Consider the following 25456-nt stretch of genomic DNA (forward strand, 5'->3'; position numbering starts at 1 on the left):
TGGCCGATTGTTGTCTTTATTACACAGGGCCACCAGATCTGTCCTCATCTTCCCCTGCTTACAGTATGGCTACATTGGCCTGAGGAAGGTCGGAAGCACGACCGAAACGTCGCCAGTAGCATTACTTACCTGCATAATTGCTTTGTACCCTGATCTGGTTGGATTGTGGCAAACTACTTATTTTTCATGCAAATAAATTTCTTTTCACGAACATCATAAAATTGGAAGTGCAGTGCTTTTGTCTTTTTATATATATCGTGGGATTGAGGAATCCTTTTGCACTGGCACCCAACATCTTTGACAAGGGAGTGCGATTTGTTGCTGTTATTGCATTTATTACACAGGGCGACATCTGCCTGAATCTGCCTGATTCAGCAAATAATTGATTCATCTAGTAGGGCCCTAACTCCAGATACCTGAACTCTGGGGTTAGCACCTGCAGGGCCGGCCTTAGGGTAAATGGCGCCCCCCCTTAAGGTAACATAAAGCTCATTCAGCCTCCCACCCCTGCAGACGACATCCAACACCCTTCACCCGACCCCCCAGCCATACACACAATTACCCGACCTCCCTGCCATACACACAACTACCCGATCCCCCCTGCCATACACACAACTACCTGACCCCCCCTTCCATACACACAACTACCCGATCCCCCCTGCTATACACACAACTACCTCCCCAGCCATACAAACAACTATCCCCCAGCCATACAAACAAGTACTCCCCAGCCCCCCACACAACTTCAGCCCCAAGCTCCCCCCACAACTCTAGCCCCAAACCCCCCACACAACTCCATCCCCAAGCCCCCCACAACCACAGCCCCAAGCCCCCCACACAACTACAGCCCCAAGCCCCCCCAGCATACCTACAGCAGAAAACTGCACATCTAACTTAGAAAATGAAGTTAGATGTGCTGTCTGTCTGCTGGAGCACCTGGCCTCCTCCCATAGTCAGGGGCGTATTTGCCACCAGGCACCCGTGGTCCAGTGCCTAGGGCAGCACCCGCAGGACACATTTCTCTTTTTATTTAATAATTTTCTTTTTGTATTACCTCTCCGCCGCCCCGCCGCTGACGTCCGCGCCGGGATGGTGCGGAGGGGCTTGTGATCGGTTGGCCGGGGGATCAGCCGGGCGGCAGGGACAGAGGTAGGCTGGGAAGGTCACCCTCACCCCCACCCCCTGCAGCCCCAGCTTCCCTCCCATCTTCTCCCCCTGCCACCCCAGCTGCCCTCCCATCTCCTCCCTCTGCCACCCCAGCTGCCCTCCCATCTCCTCCCCCTGCCACCCCAGCTGCCCTCCCATCTCCTCCCCCTGCCACCCCAGCTGCCCCCCATCTTCTCCCCCTGCAGCCCCAGCTTCCCTCCCATCTTCTCCCCCTGCAACCCCAGCTGCCCTTCCATCCTTTTCCCCAGCTGCCCCCCCCATCTTTTCCCCCAGCTGCCCTCCCATCTTCTCCCCCTCCCCGTCGCCCCAGCTGCTCCCCCTGTTCCCCAGCTTCTCCCCCTCCCTCTTCCACCCCTAGCTGCTCCCCCTGTCGCCTCAGCTGCTCCCCCTGTTCCCCAGCTCCTCGCCCATCCCCTGCCACCCCAGCTACCCTCCCATCTTCTCCCCCTCCCCCTGTCACCCCAGCTGTATAAATGGAGAGTGTTCTGAGATTTGTCACAGATACAGATAAATACAGGAAAGGAGCGGGTCAGCATGTCGTATCTCACTGGTTCTATATTAGTGGACCCCAGTCCGACACTGGACAGAAGCGGTCCCCAAATTAAGTCCCTGACCTCCTTCCTTCCTCCATCACGTCTGTTGATTAGAAGAGTGGGCATCAAGCAAAACGCCACCCCAGTGCTACTGACAGTCGGGGGCTGCCGCTCAGTAATACTGGGTGCTGGAGTGCCGGCCTGCCAGCTGTGCCAGGGTATACACCAGGCATGTAACCTGACAGTGCCGAGTGGGAGGGGGCGCTGGTGCGCCGGGGGGGGCCTCAGTTTGTGACAAGTACTGAATCTAGCTCTCTTTAGCCTCCACCTTCCTCTCCCCCTCTCCCTTTTCCCCTCTCCAAAGATATCTAGGGGTAATATGTAATATGGAAAGAAGAGAAAGGGGGGACATGATTGAAACCTTTAAGTATGTTAAAGGAATAAATAAGGTTCAAGAGGGGAGTGTTTTCAGTAAAAAACTCAGCTCAAGAACAAGAGGACACAGTGAGAGATTAGTTGGGGGAAAGATCAGAAGCAACGTGAGAAAATATTATTTTACTGAAAGAGTTGTAGATACCTGGAACAGACTTCCAACAGAATTTAAACATGCCTGGGATAAACATGCATCCATCCTAAGATAATAAGAAAGAAAATACTAAAAGGGCAGACTAGATGGACCCAGTGGTCTTTTTCTGCCGACAATCTTCTATGTTTCTATGTAACATAACTCAAGTCCAAGAATGCAGGCTTACTGAGATATTGTTATTTCTGGAGTAAGCCAAAGCCAGGAGTGGATTTGAAAAGAGGAGAAATCTCAGTCTTTCCTTTATGACCTGTTCTCTGTTTATAGTCTGTTCCTGGCTTTGGCTTTAAACATCTGTCAGATAAATCTCTCTGTGTAAACGCACCATATGGCTATGTTCCCAGACAGTATTTTTGCTCAGTATTTTGGTCAGTATTTTGCAACCAAACTAAAAGATGAGAACAACCATTATTTGCCACACAAAGTAGATCTCTGTAAAGAAAAGATATTAACCCCTTAAGGACCGGGCCTGAAATGGCCTTAAGGACCGGAGCAAATTTTATGAATTTGACCAGTGTCACTTTATTCATTAATAACTTCGGGATGCTTTTACCTATCCGGCTGATTCTGAGATTGTTTTCTCGTGACATATTGTACTTCACATTTCTTGTAAATTGGAGTCGATACTTATAACGAATCTTTATGAAAAAACCCAAAATAGCGTGAAAAATTGTGAAAAAATGCATTTTTCCAACTTTAAAACTTTTCTGCTTATACAGAAAATGGTTATACCACATAAATTATATATTAAATAGCATTAGCAACATGTCTACTTTATGTTGGCGGCATTTATTAAACTATATTTCATTTTTTTTAGACAATAGGAAGCTTAAAACATTAGCAGCAAATTTCCAAATTTTCAGTAAAATTTCAAAATCAGATATTTTTAGGGAACTGTTCAGGTTTAAAGTGTATTTGAGGGGACTGTGTGTTAGAAAGCCTCACGAAGCACCCCATTTCAGAAACTGCACCCCCTAAACTCTGCAAAAGCACATCCAGAAAGTTTTTTAACCCTTTAGGGGAGTCACAGAAATAAAAGCTAAGTGTGTAAGAAATTTGAAAATTTTAATTTTCTGTGCAGAGATTTTATTGTAATCCAATATTTTTCATAATTATAAACCTATTACCAGAGAAATGCACCCCAATATTGATTGCCCCATTTCTGCAGTTTATAGAAATACCCCATATGTGGCCCTATTGCGCTATTTGACGCAACCACAAGCCTCAGATATAAGGGAGCGCCTAGTGAATTTCAATGGCTCCGTTATTTTTGGTCATTTTTGACTGTACCACTTCAGGTTGGCAGAGGCTCTGGGGTGCCAAAACCTAAAAAACACCCCTAAAGGGACACCATTTAGAAAACTACACCCCTCAAGGAATGTAACAAGGGGTGCGGTGAGCATCTGGACCCCACAGGTGCTTCACAGATTTTCCAAACAATATGGCTTGAAAAAAGACTAAAGTATTTTTTACACTAAAATGTTGTTCTAGCCTTCAATTTTTCATTTTCACAAAGGGATAAAAGGAAAAAAAAAACACAAAACATGTAGCACAGTTTCTCCCGAGTACGGAAATACCCCACATGTGGACATAAAGTGCCAAGCGGGCGCAGGACGAGCCTCCAAAGGGAAGGAGCGCCAATTGGCTTTTGGAAGCTGGATTTGGATGGAATGGATTTCAAGGGCCATGTCGCATTTACAGAGCCCTCGTGCTGCCAAGACACTGGAAACCCCCCACAAGTGACCCCATTCTGGAAACTACACCCCTCAAGGAATCTAACAAGGGGTGCAGTGAGCATATGGACCCCACTGGTGACGGGCACAAATGTGGAAAAATGTGACGTGAAAGTGAAAATTTTCATTTTTTCACTTTCATGGCACAAATGTGCCCGTCATCCAGGGGTCCATATCCTCACTGCACCCCTTGTTAGATTCCTTGAGGGGTGTAGTTTCCAGAATGGGGTCACTTGTGGGGGGTTTACAGTGTTTTGGCAGCACAAGGGCTCTGTAAATGCGACATGGCGTTCATCATCCATTCTAGCCAAATCCAACCTCTAAAATCCAAATGGCGCTCCTTCCCTTGGGAGGCTTGCCCTGCACCCACATGGCGCTTTATGTCCACACGTGGGGTATTTACGGACTCGGGGGAAATTGCTCTACACATTTTGTGTGTTTTTTTCTCTTTTAACCCCTTGTGAAAATGATAAATTCAAGGCTAGACCAACATTATAGTGTAAAAAATTTAATATTTCATTTTCACGCCACATTGTTCCACATTTGTGCCCGTCACCAGTGGGGTCCATATGCTGACTACACCCCTTGTTACATTCCTTGAGGGGTGTAGTTTCCATAATAGGGTCACTTGTGGGGGGTTTAACTGTCTTGGCAACACAGGGGCCTTTTGAATGCAACATGGCCCCTCGAAATCCATTCCATCCAAATCCAGCCTTCAAAAACCAAATGGCGCACCTTCCCTTTGGAGGCTTACCCTGCACCCGCATGGCGCTTTATGTCCACATGTGGGGTATTTCCGTACTCAGGGGAAATTGCTCTACACATTGTGTTTTTTTTTATCTTTTAACCCCTTGTGAAAATGAAAAAATCAAGACAAGATCAATGATTTAGAGTAAAAATTTTAAAAAAATTACACTAAATGTTGGTCTAGCCTTGATTTTTTTCCATTTCCACAAGGGGTTAAAAAGAAAATGAACACAAAACGTGTAGGGTAGTTTCCCCTGAGTACGAAAATACCCCACATGTGGACATAATTTGCCATATGGGCACAGGGCAAGTCACCAAAAGGACAGAGCGCCATTTAGAGGCTGGAATGGGGGATGGAGGCCATGTCGCAATTACAAAGCTCCTGTGCTGCCAGAACAGTAGAAACCCCCGACAAGTGACCCCATTCTGGAAACTACACCCCATAAGGAATCTAACAAGGGGTGCAGTGAGCATATGGACCCCACTAGTGATGGGCACATGTGTAGGACATGTGCCGTGAAAATAAAAAATACCATTTTTTTCATTTTCACGTCCCAAATGTGGCCGTCACCAGGGGGCCATATACCCGCTGCCCCACTTGTTAGATTCCTTATGGGGTGTAGTTTCCAGAATGGGGTCACTTGTGGGGGGTTTCTACTGTCCTGGCCGCACAGAGGCTTTGTAATTGCATCATGGCCTCCTCTAATGGGAATGGCGGCCATACCTATTTAGCTGGGGAAAAGGGACAATTCTAATTTATTTGGGGGTATTAGGCCAATTATTAGTTTATAAGGTTGGAAATGACAGGTGTCCATCAAATTCAACCTGTGTTGATCCAGAGGAAGGCAAAAACCCCTCGTGAGGCAGACGACAGTAGCCTCATCACAGGGGAAAAATTCCTTCCCGACTCCATAATGGCGATCAGAATAATCCCTGGATCAACGTGACCCCTGAAATAGGAATAAGGGACAGAATTTAGATAATGTAGAACCCCAATGACGTGTAGTGCGCCTTGGAGCGATCCAGTATGCAGAGGCCGGGGGGATCAGGACAGGTGTCACACTGGTAAATGGTGTCCTTCCTGATCCCCCTGTTACGCCACACTCTGCACTTCTTCTGGGGTCTCCTGTTCTCCAGTGTGGGGGACGTCACCTGGAAAATGTTGTCCTGGTGCGATACGGGGTCCTTCATATCCAGAAGCGCTGGGTCCGCTCCATGGCTGCTAAATATTAGGGCTCTATTACTACTTCTGATATGTTCGGATCGTGCCGCAAGCTACAGTAGCTCGGGCAGCGAGGGACCGGAAGAGGGGGTGCTGGTATAAAGGTTATCCCCGTACGGGTGGTGGTGACCTTTATCCAGCAGTGGGAAGATCAGTTCCCGGACGATCTCCCCACTAACTCCGAGGATGGGGGGGGGGGGCATCTGGCGGCTGGATTCGGGTGTCCCTTCCTTCATACACTCTAAGGGTACGTGCACACTGCGGAATCGCGAAGGATAACCCTTTGTGCATTCCGCAGTTGGCACCCGCCGGCGGACTGATGCAGGCGCACGTCTCCGTCCGTGTCGTAGACTCCATTCTATGCACGGGCGGATTCCGCTCTGCGTCCAACGTGTTGATGGAATGACGGATAATGGAATCCGCCCATGCATAGGATAGAGTCTATGACACAGGCGGAGACGCGCCCCTGCATCAGTCCGCCGGCGGGTGCCAGCTGCGGAATGCACGAAGGGTTATCCTTCGCCATTCCGCAGTGTGCACGTACCCTAAATCTGTAAGTGTACCCTGAGGTACTCTCACAGAGTTTGTAGAATTTCACGCCATACCGTCATCTCTTATTGGGACGGTACTGGCGGAAAAGACGTGTCTGGGGGGCAGCGTACGCTACGCTACTCCCAGACACGTCACTGGATGATGAGGAGGATGAGGATGAATGGAGGAAAGAAGGATCCCCCCAATTCATCCTCACTGGCTGTTTCGGTGTCGGAGGCAATAATAATGTATGCGTCCGACACCGAAAACACCCTGGGGGCCATCTTTATATAGGGATTGGTATATGGGGTATGTAGTGGTGTAGTGTAAAACTTTATTCAATGTAGTGTGGTGTAATGTAGTGTTTTTTTACGTGTTTTTTACAGTAAGTATACAAAAAAAACCTACGCCAAAAATGGTGTTGCTGATGAATGCCGCACTTATGTTCGGCACTTATAAGCAGACCGTGGCAGTAGGATATAAAAAAAAAACACCCTACGCCAAAAAGGAGGAGTTGCTGATTAGCAGCGCACTTTCGTGCGATGCTGATCAACACTCAGCGGCGATAGGGTGCGGAAAATAGAAAAAAAAAAAATTGGGAAAAAATTTTTTTTTTTTACTACATTCTGAACATCCCTGTAGTGGCTGATACGTGTATTACACTTATCAGCCGCTAGGGGGCAGCAGAGCGCAAGATCCGAAAATAGACGACGCTGGAGCCGGAAAAATACGAAAATAGACGACGCTGGAGCCGGAAACAGCCGATCGGGACTCACGGAAGAAGCCGAAGTCCCGACAAGAGGAAGTGGACGCCGGGAACCCGGAAGACGCCGATCAGGACCCCGGGACAGGTGAGTAATGTACAAATACCTGCTCCGGACCCCTCAGCTACCTAGCTGAGGGGTCCGGAGCAGGTATTTATTACTTGTGGGGACTTTGATCGCCGTGAACGGCCGGCCGGCTGGCCGGCCGTTCACGGCGATCGGGACGGTGGTACCGTGACCACCATTACTTTTTACAGTAATGGCGGTCGGTGCCGTCCTCGGACAGCACCGACCGCCATTTTTTTCCGGGTCATCGGGCCACCGATGGCCCGGAAAGGTTCCGATCGCCGCTATGGGCTTATCAGCCAATAGCGGCGATCGTCGGCATGGGGGGGGTTAACAACCCTCCATGCCGACAGGGAGAGATGGCCTGCTATGTATTATAGCAGGCTATCTCCCCCGATCGGGACCCGGCCGGCCGCGGCGCCCGTTTAAAGGGATGACGTACCGGCACGTCATGGGTCCTTAAGTGACAGTGATCCATGACGTGCCGGTACGTCATGGGTCCTTAAGAGGTTAAAGGGGTAGTCCACCCAAAAAAAATTTCTTTCAAATCAACTGGTGCCATAAAGTGCCAGAGATTTGTAATTCACTTCTATTAAAAAATCTTAAGTCTTCCAGTACTTATCAGCTGCTGTGTGTCCAGCAGGAAGTGGTGTTTTCTTTCCTGTCTGACCCAGTGCTCTCTGTTGCCTCCTGTGTCCATGTCAGGAACTGTCCAAAGCAGGAGCAAATCCCCATAGAAAACCTCTCCTGCTCTCCAGACTGGAAATAATACAACTTCCTGTTGGGCATACAGCAGCTGATAAGTACTGGAAGGCATGAGATTTTTTAATAGAAGTAAATTACAAATCTCTGGCACTTCATGGTAGCAGTTGATTTGAAAGAAAAAATTTTTTGGTGGACTACCCCTTTAAGGGTAAAATCACACAGTCTGATCCGCAGCAGATTTAACGCTGTGAATTCACAGCTAAATCCGCTGCGGATACCTCCCCTGTGAATTACCTCCAATGTGATTACATACTCGCTGTGGGATTGTCATCCCGCTGCCAGTATGTAAATCCCGGCCCCATTAACCCCGCCGCCCGGGATAATACATTACCGGCAGCACAATCCGGCATCTGAGGCTCCCGGCTCCCAAAGGTCCAGCGCAGCCAACCAGTGACTGTGGCAGGGCCGTGCACTGATTGGCTGCGCGGGACCTCCAGGAGCCTCAGATGTGGCCGGATCGTGCTGCCGGTAATGTATCATCCCAGGCGGCGGGGGATAATGGGGCTGGGACTTACATACTGGCAGCGGGATGACAATCCCACTGCGAGTATGTAATCACATTGGAATTCACAGGGGAAGTATCCGCAGCGGATTTAGCTGCAAATTTGCAGCGTTTAATCCGCTGCGGATCCGCCCTTGTGAATTTACCCTTATGGTGGAAATTATTTGATGTTCCCTGTAAGTCAGTATGTGACACACATGATCCATGAAACCTGACTAAGGATTATCACACAATCCATACTCTCCTCTAAAAAAGATTTACCAATCTGTAGCCTGTAACTCTTTTAGTGTTCTTACCCTTTGTCAACACTAGGCAGAGTGCTGGCTGGCTGGTAGAAAAGCCTTTGTCCTGGGACTAAGGGGGAATTTGCTTAAAGAGTACCTGTGTGGTGTACCCCAGGGGTGATGTTACATCTGAGGAGTGGCCGGTCACCTGCCAGATGGTAAAGTGTGACTCCACGCCGGAGGTGGTTGGTCAAGATACAGCCGGAACTTGGAGTGTTACTTCGTGACACCAGTGCCGGGAAGGCACACAGGCAGGGCTGTATTAACAGCTGCTGCTGCCCTAGGCACTAAACCTGAAGACGCCCCATCTTGGGGCGCGTCGTTTCGGCCACATGCATTTCTCTACATGTAGAAATATTGTCTGAATCTCATTTACATGGTTTTTAATTGCTTAAAACATATATTAGTAGATTAGTAGATTAGTATTAGTAGATTGGTAGGTAATAGCTCCAGGCGTCACAGCCATACCAGACCTGACCAATATCTTGATCATACCCACACCATATCCAGACCTGATCATACCTCCCCCCACCACCACCACCCCCCTCAAAAAGTCACCAGATTTACTGGCAAATCTGACCGGGAGGTGGGAGACTAAAAAAATAAAAAAGTATTTTTTCCCCACCTGCTCCCTGGTGCTGCCCCCCTGCAAAGTGCTGCCCTAGGCACCGGACCACGGTTGCCTAGTGGTAAATACGGCCCAGCACACAGGTGTGAAGGCACGCCAGCTTTTAGTTTACAAGGCCGGTTGTACCTTTTTCCCCTGTGGTCAGTGTCCTGCCGAGTTACTACGGGGTCCCTTGTGTTAGAGTGATCACAGATGGCCAGAGTGGTGTAGTGACCCTCCCGGACTATCGGAACCGCCACCCACAGAAAGGGGGAGTGTCTCAAAGTTAGGTGATGTGCTGTGTCGGTGGAAAGTGAAAGATCACAGAGTCTCTTTAACTCAAAAAAGCTTGTTTTACTAAGAAGATACGTGCTTGAGGCAAGGTTACACGATTATGTTTCTCTTGATAAAGCACTTTGATAATACACTTGACAATAGTTCCAGACAAATACTTGACAATACAGCAACCAAATCTGTAGTAGGATGCAGCGTAGGATACAGTCGTGCTGATTGAGCAGTGTACTGAGTAATACGAAGAAGCAGAGTAGCAGAGAGGAGGATGCTGTGAGAGTCTCAACCCAGGTAGTACTGTGCTCTGCCGGGATGTTTGAGGTAGAATACTTAGAAAAAGTAGAACACCTGTGCCCATGTATTGACCTTGAATAGTCTTCACACTACCTTATGCCCACTAGTCTCGGCTGAACCTTCCTAGAGGGTGACACAGGCCCCAGACCTTGTTACCTGGGATGAGGGGAATGCTGAGGGTTCCCTGCTGACACCTGCGCTGCGAGATAGAGTTCCTAGGCTTATCGCAACTTTGCTCTATCCGAATCAGTTCCTAGCTTCTGTGGCTTTTGTAGATACTGTCCTGCCCTGTGACACTCCTTGTCCTCGGCATGGGTTGAGGTTGTCTCTGGCTTGTCCTCTCCTAGGAGGGTTTTAACACTGCATAGTGTTGTGTAGCGTTACTGAGAAGAAACTGTTAGCTGTGCACTGTTTTGCTCCCTACCCATATGGGGTTCTAGCTAAGACTGAGCTTTGAGGGTGCGGGGACCAGGCAGAGGGCCAGGGCCCAGATAGGACCACTGTGGAGAACTATCTAGGTTGCGTCCTTCCTCCACAATGTCCAACACGAACAGGGGCTGGCTGGCAAATTTTAGCCTGGGGGGCAAGCCCACAGCACTGGCCCATGAGTAGCGGCTAGCGGCCCATCCTTCAAGGACCACCCTGTCCCTTACCTATTATTACCCTCCCCACATCAGTGCAGGGAAGGTAGATGGTAACTTGGACCTGTACGTCCTCCAGCAGCCATGTTCCCACAGTTCGGATAACGTCTTTGGGCCTTCCAGTCATTTGTAAACAGGGAATTCCAATTGCTCCCTGTGTCACTTTCCTGTATGAGGCTATGTTCAAACACTGTATGACACTGGCCATTTCGTGACCCGGCTGGTGTCAGATAGTATCATCCTGGCCGATACTGCAGGATGATCTTCAGCGCCGTTGAATTCAGAGCGGGTGCATCCGTGCGCGCCCGCATCAGAATTCTCCGCTGCTCACAATGGAGCATGCGGCCGGAGCCAGACGCTCCATTGTGTGAACTGACAGGGTTTTCTGTGGCTGCTATTCAATGAATGACATGCCAGTTTCTTGCGGCACCACTAGGGATCCCGGCTTCTATACGGGAGAGCGCACGCTCCACCGCTGTCTCCACTCAAAGAAGTGACATGTCACTTCTTTGAGTGGAGAGCGGCGGCAGCGGAAGAGCCATAGAGAAGCAGTTTCACACTGAGACAGGCGGGATTCTGCGGTGGAATCCCGCCTGTCTCAGTGTGACTATTCCGCCTGATTTACCCAGTGTGAACAAGGGCTGACTCTGACTCCACAGCCCTGGTGTAAACATACCCTAAGTATATGGGACGGCTCATCACAGAAACAGAACCGTCCCATAGACTTATATTGACAAAGTGACTTCTGGCCCCTTCACACAGAGCAGTAGAAATTCCCTGGTCACAAATGACCAGAAGGGCTGGAGAAGTTATCCGAACTGTCAGAACATCGCTGCTGACAGAAGTACAGGTCCGGGGTGCTATCTACCATCCCTGCACTGATGTGGGGAGGGTAATAATAGGTAAGGGCTGGAGTGCTCCTATATAGGGAACCAATTAGCACAATTGTGCTGATGTGGTTTTCAGCTGCAAAGTATAGATCTACTGTGCAGCTCCCCGAGGCTACCAGTCACTGAGTATAAGGGTATAAACCCACACACCGTATACACAGCGTATTTACTGCTGCGATACGCAGCAAATACGCAGCAGATTAGATCTAAATAACTGAACACAGCATCAAATCTTCACCATCAAACTTTTGCGTATCTGCTGCGTATTTGCTGCATATACGGTGTGTGGGTTTGTACCCTTATGCTGCGTTTACACAGAGAGATTTATCTGACAGATTTTTTAAGCCAAAGACAGGAATGGATTTGGAAAGAGGAGTTATCTCAATCTTTCCTTTATGACCTGTTCCCTGTTCATAGTCTGTTCCTGGCTTTGGCTTCAAAAAGCTGTCAGATAAATCTCTCTGTGTAAACACACCATAAGATGGTGGGAAAGCTGGGTAACCTCCATTATACTGACATACAGGATGCTGCGAAAGCTGGGTGACCTCCATTATACTGACTACAGGGTGCTAGAAAGCTGGGTGACCTCCATTATACTGACTACAGGCTGCTGGGAAAAATGGGTGACCTCCATTATACTGACTGCTACACAAGATGCTGGGAAAGCTGGGTGACCTCCATTATACTGACTACTACACAAGATGCTGGGAAAGCTGGGTGACCCTATTATAGTAACACTGAACAAAGGTGGGCGGCACTACCAATGACAGTTCATGGTACGGGGCTGGCTCCCGGAGTGAACAAGAGGCAAGACCCTTGTGGTGCTAACTACAGTAACACAGTCATATGGAAAATATCACGTAGTGTAGAAGGAAGTGCAACTATTTCCTTGGGTGACACCATTATACTGATTACTATACAAGATGCTAGGAAAGCTGGGTGACCTCCATTATACTGACTACTGTACAAGATGCTGGAAAGCTGGGTGACTTCCATTATACTGACAACTATATAAGATGCTGGAAAGCTGGGTGACCTCCATCATACTGACTACAGGATGCTGGGAAAGCTGGGGGACCTCCATTACACTGACATACAGAATGCTGGGAAAGCTGGGTGACCTCTATTATACTAACTACAGGATGCTGGGAAAGCTGTGTGACCTCCATCATACTGACTACAGGATGCTGGAAAAGCTGGGTGACCTCCATTATACTGACTACAGGATGCTGAAAAGCTAGGTGACCTCCATTACACTGACATACAGGATGCTGGGAAAGCTGGGTGACCTCCATTATACTGACTACGGGATGCTGGGAAAGCTGTGTGACCTCCATCATACTGACTACAGGATGCTGGGAAAACTGGGCGACCTCCACTTTACTGACATACAGGATGCTGGGAAAGATGGGCGACCTCCACTTTACTGACATACAGGATGCTGGGAAAGCTGGGTGACCTCTCATACTGACTACAAGATGCTGGGAAACCTGGGTGACCTCCATTATACTGACTACAGGATGCTGGAAAGCTGGGTGACCAGAGTATACAGAGAGGGGGCAGGGGATCCCCTCACCCATGTACTGTTCAGGGCCTGGCACCCATACAGACCCCCCTGCATATTTGGGCACCAGGCCCTGAACAGTACATGGGAGGGGGTACAGATCCCCTCTGCCCTCACAATACTGCTTACTAGGCCATGGTGCAGGGGAGAGGGAATGCTGTATAATTCATAATAAACATCTTACCCATATACTGTTCAGGCCTAGTGGATGGGCCCCCGCCCGCGAAACTCCGCCCCCGCAACTTTGGCTCCGCCCCCTTTCACCCACGACCCTTACCTAGGCCATAGTAGATGGGGGTCCTCTCCATCAGTCCCAGGCAGGAGGGGGTGGTCTGTCCTCTCTTCCAGGGCAGTGGGCAGGAAGCTGTGAGCTGTGCTGCCTGCTCCATGAGTGAAGGAAGAACCACACAAGTAAGCACCCTCTCCCGCAGCGACCGTGGCCCCGCCCCCGCGATCATGGCCCCGCCCACTCACCGGCGACCATGGGAGAGAAAAAAAACCTTTGCCCCTTCCCCTGAAGGTGCCGTCCTAGGCAAATACGGCCTGAATGTGCTTTAGCTGTTCCTGTTGCCTGTGATATGTAGAAACGGCCCTGCACAGCAGCCTTACTGACATCCGGCTGCCGCAGCCCTTGGTGAGTTGGGGGGACCGGCCCGGGGGGCATATGCCACCCTGCCCCCCGACCCAGCCCGCCCCTGAACACGAAAGACCTTTGCACCTCCTCCACCCATGTGACTTCCTTCCCTAGCACTGTGAGTGGGTGAAGAGTGCAACAGAAGAAATAAGGAGAGAGCTGACACAAGAGAAGAAAACACATTCCTACTGGTCTGCAGATTTGTGTAACATATAAAGAAAAAATAACCCTTTACATCCTTAAGCTGTGCAGCTTCCAAATACACATATATAACACAGTGACATCTAGTGGCGAAACTTAAATACTACTTTCATCACCACACAAGTACAATAAGTACAGACTTTTATGAAGGGTGTATAAACCAGTAACACCCGTGGAAGGACACCACACCTGCCAGCACAAGCGCTGCTGGACCAGCAGCAACATCGACTCCTAATGCAGAAGTTTGCCATGGCCATTGGCTTACAAATAAATCCTCCTGCTGGGCCCCATTTTTATTATAGGAGAACTGCCCCCTCTTTCCTATGCTGCCCCATAATATGGCCAAGCATGGAGGAGCACACAACCATGCACTACTGCTCACAGCTGCTTTCTGATTACTTATCAATGTAGTGTCCCAGTACAGGTGTTTCCACTTAGTTTTATTACACCCGAGTAAAGTATCTCTGTCAGTTATCACACAAAGGGGATGAAGAAGGTGTTGTTGTGTATTTTCCCCATCGTGTGTTACTTTCTCTATTATTGTATGTTATGTGTAGCGCACAACTGAAGGGGAAATGGGTTAACTATTGTTTGTCACAGTACAAATTAAAGTACAATCTGAACTGTAAATCTGACTATGTGTTTTACGCCTTGCAGTGCCCATGTCCACGCGTTTACGTGGGAGAAACGACGACAGAATGCAGGACTAGACTTAATAACCATAAGTCATCCATATGCACTGAAAAATGCGATCTACCTGTTCCTCGCCACTTTAAAGAATGTGGACACAATGTCAACCAGCTTAGGTTTTGTGTTGTAGATCATGTACCAGTCCCTAGAAGAGAGAGACAAAAATTACTGAAGCAAAGAGAGGCGCAATGGATTTCCAAATTAAATTCATTGCATCCGAACAGACTTAAAGAGGATGTTCCACCAGGTATGTCCTCTTTAACCTGACAAAGGGATAGAATGGCGCCGTCACGGGCAAGCCAGTGCCGCGGTCTGTTTTTCGAACCTCGGCCCAGTTCCCGTGTACGGCGCCGTTTTTTCCACGGTTACCGGACGGTGCTCAAGCACTGGAGGCTGGATGGGCCCACCCCCAGTGGGAGGGAATTCCCTCCCCTCTATGACGCGGCTCCAGTAGAATCAATGGAGCCGCGTCATAGAGGGGAGGGAATTGAAAAACGGACCGTGGCACCTGCTTGCCCGTGACGGCGCCGTTTTATCCCTGTGTCAGGTTAAAGAGGATGTTAAGAGGATGTACTGGTGGTACATCCTCTTTAATGTTGATTTTTCGCTGAGATGCTTTATGTAGCCCTTGCTAATACTCACCACAGGTTGTGGGACTTGCTCGAGGGTGTTTGGTTTGTGATGAATTATCCGAATATTATATTTTCCCTTGTAGCACCTTATTCCCAATCCTAATGTCCATCTATTATGGAAATACTAATTTGATTTTTTTTATTTTATAGATCGTGGCTGATGGAGGGCGCCTGGATACTCACTTTAATTTTATCTATGTTGTTTTATAAAGACGGAGGATAGATTCGTGTCATAATATGGAACTGCAACTGTATGCTACTGTTCACACTGCCAATATGGGTATGCCCAGGGCCGTATTTACCACTAGGCACCCGTGGTCCGGTGCCTAGGGCAGCATCTTACAGGGGGGAAGCACCAGGGAGCAGGGGGAAGGAAACAACTTTTTTTCTTGTTTTTATTTTTTTAGTCTCCTACCTCCAGTTCAGACTTGCCAGTAAATCTGGTGTCTTTTCAAGGGGGGTGGGGGGTTGGTATTGGTCAAGTCTGGTGTGGCGGTGGTAAATGTGACGCCTGGTGCTATTACCTACCAATCTACCAATCCTGTGGTGAGAATTCCTTCAGACAATATGCAGACGCCTCTAATCAATGATTCAAGGTGGAAATTTGTTTAATGTTTTAAGCCGTTAAAAACCATGAAAAACGCGATTGCGAAACCACTCTCCCCCACAATCCCCAAGATGGGGCGTCTTCAGGTTTAGTGCCTAGGGAAGCAGCAGCTGTTAATACAGCCCTGGATATGCCTAAATATGTTCGTGCCACCTGGGAGATCCCGGTCTAGGTGTTGGATCACCAGAAGGATCGGGAGGCTACCAGTCCGAGGGTCCCTTCGGCTCCATGAAATGAAGGCACCCGATTCCAAAGTATGAACATCATCAGGTATTTTATGATCTGGGCATTGAGTCCCACAACTAAGATGGCCTCGATAACTTTTGAACGCCTAGAGCGCATGCGCTGTCCCTCGACGCAGATCGGGAGTGATGACACCTATCCAAACGCGTCCTTGATCGCGCTCCTCTGCACATGGGCAGTTATAATGTTTAAAAACGCCAACAAGCATGACATCAAGCATGGAAGAGCAGTGGTTTATTTACAAGTATCTGGTGAGACACGGCCTCTTCATTAACCCGTGATGTGTCAGTTAATGGACTTTATGCGGACTATAATATCCATATATAGATCGGACATTTATTTCACTTTATTGGTGTGCAGCCTTATCTTCATCTTTTTATTGTTTGTCACATGTTCTGTTTTGTCCTATCATGGGTGCTTTCCCTTACTTTTTCCACCTAATACACTTCTTACTCCTCCACCAATCACCACACAGCTTAGTTTGCCCCTAGTTTGTCAGTAGAGGTGGGGAGGGACTGATACACTCAAGCAACGGCACTTTCTTCTATGCAAGCAACCTGTTCTAGTATGCAGTGTTAAACCCTTGAGAACGGTAGCCGTCCTCTGAGGAAACCTTGTCTGCGCCTGGGATCTCTCTACAAATAAAGGGCAGTAACCACAGCTAGGTACTGACCCCAGTAGGGCAAAAAGTGGGAAAGCTGACATATCCGACTGTCTATGCGGCTCTTGGAAAGTCTGCTACACCCAGTTGTAAAGGCCTGGGGGCTTGTACTACCCAACCTGGCACTCAGTGAACTGGTTAGGGCAGAAAGCGGTCAGATAGCACACTAAACATGAGTACAAGTATTCTTCTCTACACTTCTTCTACTACACACCATCTGGGCAGAGTACACAACTACCTGGACAGGTCCCCCAAGATGTATCCCTACCTTCTTCTCTGTACAACTACTCCTAACTACCTATCACCTTTACTTGCTCTTAACCCCTTAAGGACCAGGCCTAAAATGGCCTTAAGGACCGAGGCAAATTTTATGAATATGACCTGTGTCACTTTATTCATTAATAACTTGGGAATGCTTTTACCTATCTGGCTGATTCCGAGAATGTTTTCTCGAGACATATGGTACTTCACGTTTCTCGTAAAATGGAGTCGATACTTATAACAAATCTTTATGAAAAAATCCAAAATAACGTGAAAAAGTGTGAAAAAATGCATTTTTCTAACTTTGAAACTTTTCTGCTTATACATAAAATGGTTATGCCACATAAATTATATATTAAATAGAATAAGCAACATGTCTACTTTATGTTGGCAGCATTTATTAAACTATCTTTCTTTCTTTTTTTAGACAATAGGAAGCTTAAAACATTAGCAGCAAATTTCCAAATTTTCTGTAAAATTTCAAAATCAGATTTTTTTAGGGACCTGTTCAGGTTGAGGCTGGGTTCACAATACGTATATTTCAGTCAGTATTGTGGTCCTCATATTGCAACCAAAACCAGGAGTGGATTAAAAACACAGAAAGGCTCTGTCCACACAATGGTGAAATTGAGTGGATGGCCGCCATATAACAGTAAATAACGGCCATTATTTCAATGTAACAGACGTTGTTTTAAAATAACAGCAAATATTTGCGGCCATCCACTCAATTTCAACATTGTGTGAACAGATCCTTTCTGTGTTTTCAATCCACTCCTGGTTTTGGTTGCAATATGAGGACCACAATACTGACTGAAATATACCCAGCTTAAGGCTATGTTCACACTGCGTATATGTCCGGCCGCATATTTTCGCAGTTGGACATATACGCGGTAAACTCCGGCCGGAGATTTACGCTACTTGTGGCCGGCTACGTACGGACCGCAAACTTACGCCTGAAGTCTACTTACGCTTCCCGAGCACCCTACGTAGCGATCTGACAGCGGTCTTTTACTTGGAAAGCTTCGCCTAGCCCCGGACACCCCACAGAACCTTTTGGATCGGCACAAAAAGCTGCAAAAATGAAGAAATCACCACTACGTACGGGACCGCATGTAACGCTACGGGCGTAAGTTACGGCATTTTCGTACGCAAACAATGGTCTGGTTTATTTTTTATGCCGCCGCGTACGATCCGGGTGTAAGTTCGTACGTAGTGTGAACTGTGCGGCCGTACTTCGTATACTTTCCATTATACGCAAACTACGTTCACGGAACGCGCTATGGCCGGAAACTTTAGTAGTGTGAACATAGCCTCAAAGTGTATTTGAAGGGAATGTATGTTAGAAACTGCACCCCTCAAACTCTGCAAAAGCACATCCAGAAAGTTTTTTAACCCTTTAGGAGAGTCACAGAAATAAAAGCTAAGTGTGTAAGAAATTTGAAAATTGTAATTTTCTGTGGAGAGATTTTATTGTAATCCAATATCTTTCATAATTATAAACCTATTACCAGAAAAATGCACCCTAATATTGATTGCCCCGTTTCTGCAGTTTATAGAAATACCCCATATGTGGCCCTAATGCGTTGTTTGACGCAACCACAAGCCTCAGATAGAAAGGAGCACCAAGTGAATTTCAACGCCTCCGTTATATTTGGTCATTTTTGACTGTACCACTTCAGGTTGGCAGAGGCTCTGGGGTACCAAAACATAAAAAACACCCCTAAAGGGACACCATTTAGAAAACTACACCCCTCAAGGAATGTAACAAGGGGTGCGGTGAGCATTTGGACCCCACAGGTACTTCACAGATTTTCAGAACAATGTGGCGTGAAAAAAGAAAAATGTATTTTTTACACTAAAACGTTGTTCTAGCCTTCAATAAAAAGGAATAACAACCAAAAAAACTTGTAGCGCAGTTTCTCCCGAGTACGGAAATACCCCACATGTGGACATAAAGTGCCAAGCGGGCGCAGGACGAGCCTCTAAAGGGAAGGAGCGCCAATTGGCTTTTGGAAGCTGGATTTCACTGGAATGGATTTCAAGGGCCATGTCGCATTTACAGAGCCTTCGTGCTGCCAAGTTACCCCATTCTGGAAACTACACCCCTCAAGGAATCTAACAAGGGGTGCAGTGAGCATATGGACCCCACTGGTGATGGGCACAAATGTGGAACAATGTGACGTGAAAGTGAAAAATTTCATTTTTTCACTTTCACGGCACAAATGTGCCCGTCATCAAGGGGTCCATATCCTCACTGCACCCCTTGTTAGGTTCCTTGAGGGGTGTAGTTTCCAGAATGGGGTCACTTGTGGGGGGTTTCCAGTGTTTTGGCAGCACGAGGGCTCTGTAAATGCGACATGGTGTTCATCATCCATTCTGGCCAAATCCAGCGTCCAAAATCCAAATGGCACTCCTTCCCTTCGGAGGCTTGCCCTGCGCCCACATGGCGCTTTATGTCCACACGTGGGGTATTTACGGATTCTACACATTTTGTGTTTTGTTTTTTTTATCTTTTAAAGGGAACCAATCACTGGAAAAAAGCATATAGAGCTTTTGAAATGTGCTGTTAGAGCACACAGCACACTTGCCACACGTGTTTCCATAGCCTCCGTGCCTTCCCCGTGTAAGCCGCAAAGTAACTTTATAAAACTGGCGCCCTGTATGCTAATTACCTAAGGTAGTCACCTGGGCGGTGTTCGGCTAGCAGGTAGTCACGGTCCCCTGGGCGTTCTTCCGCTGTAATCACGCCCCTCTGGGCGTGATTCAAATGGCAGAGTGGCTGTGGCGTCACTCGGGAGCGCGCCGTGCCCAACGTCGGCGCGCTTACGTACTGATGCCGGACGCCGCCGCACATGCGCAGTGCAGCCGCTTCCATTCCGGTTGCACTGCGCCTGTGCAGAATAGCCTCGAACTCCGGCTAACAGGCTATTCGAGGCTATTCTGCTCAGGCGCAGTACCGCCGGAATGGAAGCGGCTGCACTGCGCATGTGCGGAGGCGTCCGGCATCAGAATGTCACAGCTACTCGGCCATTTGAATCACGCCCAGAGGGGCGTGATTACAGCGGAAGAACGCCCAGGGGACCGTGACTACCTGCTAGCCGAACACCGCCCAGGTGACTACCTCAGGTAATTAGCATACAGGGCGCCAGTTTTATAAAGTTACTTTGCGGCTTACACGGGGAAGGCACGGAGGCTATGGAAACACGTGTGGCAAGTGTGCTGTGTGCTCTAACAGCACATTTCAAAAGCTCTATATGCGTTTTTCCTGTGATTGGTTCCCTTTAACCCCTTGTGAAAATGAAAAAATGAGTAAGAAAATACCCCACATGTGGACATAATGTGCCATATGGGAACAGGGCAAGCCACCAAAGGGACAGAGCGCCATTTAGAGGCTGGAATGGAGGATGGAGGCCATGTCGCAATTACAAAGCTTCTGTGCTGCCAGGACAGTAGAAACCCCCCACAAGTGACCCCATTCTGGAAACTACACCCCATAAGGAATCTAACAAGGGTTGCAGTGAGGATATGGACCCCACTAGTGATGGGCACATATGTAGAACATGTGGTGTGAAATTAAAAAATAAAATTTTTTTCATTTTAACGGCACAAATGTGCCAGTCACCAGGGGGCCATATCCCGGCTGCCCCCCTTGCTAGATTCCTTATGGGGTGTAGTTTCCAGAATGGGGTCACTTGTGGGGGGTTTCTACTGTCCTGGCCGCACAGAGGCTTTGTAATTGCATCATGGCAAGTCTCTAATGGGAATGGCGGCCATACCTATTGTAGACATGTCACTGGTAAAGTGTGCGAGGGGGTGTACATCTCACCTAGGTTACAGCTTAGTGTGAGATGGTAAATCTGGGAGAGATCGGTTGCTCAGCAGTGATATGCTGCTGAGTCGTTGTTTAAGTTTTCCGGGCCGGATTTACTGGAAGGGCGGATAGGTTGGTAGTGGGATCTGCCATTCCCTCCCCCTCGATCCAGTGTGGGTTTTGGGATCAGGTGAGCTCTGATCCCAGTCAGCCTGAGAAGGCAAAAAGCTCACACAGTGTACAGGTCCTTGCTCTCAGACAGGAGTAAACAGCCTGCGTGGTCTGTTTGGTGAGAACTGGGAAGACAGCCGCTGCTGGGGCCTGTTCACACCCCGCAATACTGCCGACTGAAGTGCCAGAGAGGTAACCTGCTTTGTTAGTTAGTGCCCAGACGGGCAAGACCTTTTTGTTTTGTTCTTGAAGCACGGTGCTGCTATATTTCTGTTATGGACTGTTTATGCTGCAAATAAACGCCAAGCTGTTATTTTACAAGTCCAAGTCTGCTGTGAACTGTGTCCAAACACACCATCCCCCGGGAAGATCCCTACACTATTTAGCTGGTGAAAAGGGAAAATTTTAATTTATTTCGGGGTATTAGGCCAATTATTAGTTTATAAGGTTGAAAAGGACAAGAGTCCATCAAATTCAACCTGTGTTGATCCAGAGGAAGGCAAAAAACTTTCGTGAGGCAGACGACAGTAGCCTCATCACAGGGAAAAAATTCCTTCTCGGCTCCATAATGGCAATCAGAATAATCCCTGGATCAACGTGACCCCTGAAATAGAAATAAGGGACAGAATTTAGAAAATGACCAATTACGTGTGGTACGCCTTGAAGCGATCCAGTATGCAGAGGCCGGAGTGATCAGGACAGGTGGCACACTGGAAAATGGTGTCCTTCCTGATCCCCCTGTTATGCCACACTCTGCACTTCTTCTGGGGTCTCCCGTTCTTCAGCGTGGGGGACGTCACCCAGAAAATGTTGCCCTGATGCGATATGGGGTCCTCATATCCAGAAGCGCTGGGTCCGTTCCATGGCTGCTAAATATTAGGGCGCTATTACTGCTTCTGATATTTTCGGATCGTGCCGCAAGCTACAGTTGCTTGGGCAGAGAGGGACCGGAAGAGGGGGTGCTGGTATAAAAGTTATCCCCGTACAGGTGGTAACCTTTATCCAGCAGTGGAAAGATCAGTTCCCAAACGATCTTCCCACTAACTCGGAGGATAGGGGGGGGGGCATCTGGGGGCTGGATTCGGGTGTCCCTTCCTTTCATACACTCTTAGGCTATGTTCACACTACGTAAGTTTCCGGCCGTAGCACGTTCCGTGAATAAGCGGCCAGAGACTTACGTAGTTTGCGTATAATGGAAAGTATACGAAGTACGGACGCACAGTTCACACTACGTACGAACTTACACCCAGATCGTACGCGCCGGCGTAAAAAATTAACCAGACCATTGTTTGCGTATGAAAATGCCGTAACTTACGCCCGTAGCGTTACATGCGGTCCTGTACGTAGTGGTGATTTCTTCATTTTTGCAGCTTTTTGTGCCGATCCAAAAGGTTCTGTGGGGTATCCGGGGCTAGGCGAAGCTTTCCAAGTAAAAGACTGCTGTCAGATCGCTACGTAGGGCGCTCGGGAAGCGTAAGTAGACTTCGGGCGTAAGTTCGCGGTCCGTACGTAGCCGGCCGCAAGTAGCGTAAATCTCCGGCTGGAGTTTACCGCGTATATGTCCGGCTGCGAAAATATGCGGCCGGACATATACGCAGTGCGAACATAGCCTTAAGTACGCGCACACTGCGGAATGGCGAAGGATAACCCTTTGTGCATTGCACAGCTGACACCCGCCGGCGGACTGATGCAGGCGCGCATCTCCGCTCATGTCACACTCCATTCTGCGCACGGGCGGATTCCACCCTCTGTCCAAAGAATGAATGTGTTCATTATCAGCCGCTAGGGGGCAGTAGGACCCGAATTCCAGAAATTGCCGAAGGGAGCCGAGGCCGGACCGACGGAAATTGCGGAAGACGCCGACCGAAGAAGAGGACGCGATCGGGACCCGGAAGACGCGATTGGGACGCCGGGATCAGGTAAGTATGTGCCAATACCTGCTGTGGACACCTCAGCTACTTAGCTGAGGTGTCCCCAGCAGGTATTTAACACTTTATGGGAACTATATCGCCGTGATCGGCCGGTCGGTCCCGGCCGGCCGATCACGGCGATCGGGAAGTGGCACCTTGGCCGCCATTACTTTTAAAAGTAATGGGCGGTCGGTGCCGTCCTCGGACAGCACCGACCGCAATTGCTTTCCGGGTCACCGGGTCAGCGATCGTCAGCATGGGGGGTGTTAACCACATACAATACATTATAGCAGTGTACACGCAGCGATCGGGGAAACCGCGGGCGTAACTGTACGCTCGTTTGCGTTAAGGCACGGGCTTTGGGGGCGTACATTTTCGTCCGTGGTTGTTAAGGGGTTAAACTTATATTATTGCTGTATTGTATTGCACTTAAGATATCATGTAAATTGTTAATCTGGTTAAAGAGTCACTGTCATGTTTTATTTTATTTTATTTTTTTGCAGAAATCAATAGTACAAGCGATTTTAAGAAACATTTTAATTGGGTTTATTAGGCAAATATGCCATTATCTGCATTCCAAAGAACTTTTCCCAGCCCCCCCCCCCACCCCACCCTTCTCTTTTCCATTCACTGCAAAATACCAGGAAACTGTGTCTTGTTGCATCAGACATGCCCCTGTCTTTTCTATGGAGAGGGGAGGGGGGAGGAGGGAGGAGGAAGATGAGTCGGCAGCAGAGAGCAGAGAACAAAGGATTACATAGCGGAGAGCTGTGTGAAGCTGGTATTCAGAGGTCAGAGAGGTCAGTGCTGACATTCAGAGGAGATAGCCCGGTGATGTAGCTGTAAATTAACTCTTTGTTGTCCTGTTTTGGTGCCTTATCTCCCTCCACCCCTCCCTTCTCCATACACAATGATGAAGAAAGGGGGAGAGAGTTTCAAACTGCTTTTTCATGATAAAAATGCATTTTTCTGCTAATAAACCCAATTACAAGGTTTCTTAAAATTGCCTGTACTATTGATTTCTGAAGAAAAAAAACAAAAATAAACGACAGTGACACTTTAAGTGCTGGACTCTGTGTCCTATTTTTGTCGCACCTGCACCTACACCTACACTTGGGCTATCTTCTCCTTCAAGCATAGTGCCCCTTTGCGTTTCCTACACCACTCTTGGCCACCATGACAAGTGCCCAAGTGACTCAACACCCACCTAGCTGCCAAAACACTACATAGCTACCCCGATATGTGCCATCAATCCCACAGGAACTGCCCATTCTGCCCATCCAATCACTAGCTTCAGAGGTGACCTGCTTCATGCAGTGATTAGCTGAGTGGGCAGTTCCTGCAGGGTTGACTTGTCTAAGGAAACAGGATGCAATTGTTAGTGGTGGTGACAGGGAGCTACCATTTTAAAGTTTTTATTTTTTTCTGGGTCTGGACACTGGACACCAAAGGACCCCAGTTAGAATTTTATTGTCAAATAATTGCAAGCTAAGCTCTTTTTAGGTGAAAAACCCCCCAGCTATTTTATAATAATGACGGACATCAATAATGATCATTATCAATAGACAGCCACCATTCCCCGATATGGGATGGCATGTTCTTATAGTACGAGCCTCAAATTGCTTTTCTCTTTCACTGAACAGTTTTAAAATCTGCAGGGGCCAATGAAGCCTACTGTTACGTTAAAAAATGTTCCTGAAAATGCATCATATCTAAACATTTTAACTTACTTGTGACAGTTGCGGGCTGCTGTTGTTCAGACTCAGTTTCAGAGTGGGGCACACCTGGAGTAGACCTGGTATCAGTTTGGTCATCTAGAAAAAAAACATATTAGCATACTAATAACAATGTAAAAAAGCTGAGCTGTAAATTGTATATATTTTTAATAGTCATCAATGAACAAAGTAAAACAGGAACTCACAAATGGATAAAACTTACATTTAATTTATTAAAAACATTTAAAATTCCATCATGGAGTCAAATATAGCAAACAGGTGGAGGATAATACAGCAGCTTAGCCAGTTAACCAACACAATTTGGGCTATTAAGGCCTTAAGAGACTACATTTTCAAGTAGTCTTTGGGATAAACACTCAGAACGTTCTGTTTCTCCCAAAAGGTAAACCCGCCCCCTCCCACCTATGGCCCACCCCTCCCTGGGTCTCCCATCAGCATTCTGCCCCCCTCTGACCACATCTTACCCCCTTCCCATCTGTTTTTTCTGCCCCCTGTCATGTCTGCATCCTCATCTGTGCTCAGCAAACAAACTTAGATGGAGGTCAGCAAAATGTGATATGGAGGTCACATGATCTCTGTCTCCTTTTCGGGGGAGAGCAGATGGAGCAGGAGACAGAGTACATTGCACTGAGGCCATTTTTCTTTACTTCCTGGATGTCAATCAACAAGTGTGGCAGAACTACACAGACACAGACACAGTAATACTTTTACTAGA

The 25456-nt window shown here is 48.0% G+C and overlaps 1 protein-coding gene across 1 annotated transcript in view; it reads right to left on the reverse strand.

The window, feature by feature from the left end:
• Positions 1-10529: 10529 nt before the first annotated feature.
• Positions 10530-25456, reverse strand: part of LOC138794144 (uncharacterized) — a 40235-nt gene continuing 25308 nt past the window's right edge. The window contains exons 5-6 of the mRNA XM_069972912.1: positions 14777-14854; positions 10530-10665 (exon numbers count right to left, since the gene is read on the reverse strand). Coding sequence (XP_069829013.1) covers positions 10530-10665; positions 14777-14854 — 214 coding nt within the window. The remainder of the gene's footprint in view (positions 10666-14776; positions 14855-25456) is intronic.

This window comes from Dendropsophus ebraccatus, chromosome 5, assembly GCF_027789765.1.
Source record: "Dendropsophus ebraccatus isolate aDenEbr1 chromosome 5, aDenEbr1.pat, whole genome shotgun sequence".
NCBI lineage: Eukaryota > Metazoa > Chordata > Amphibia > Anura > Hylidae > Dendropsophus > Dendropsophus ebraccatus.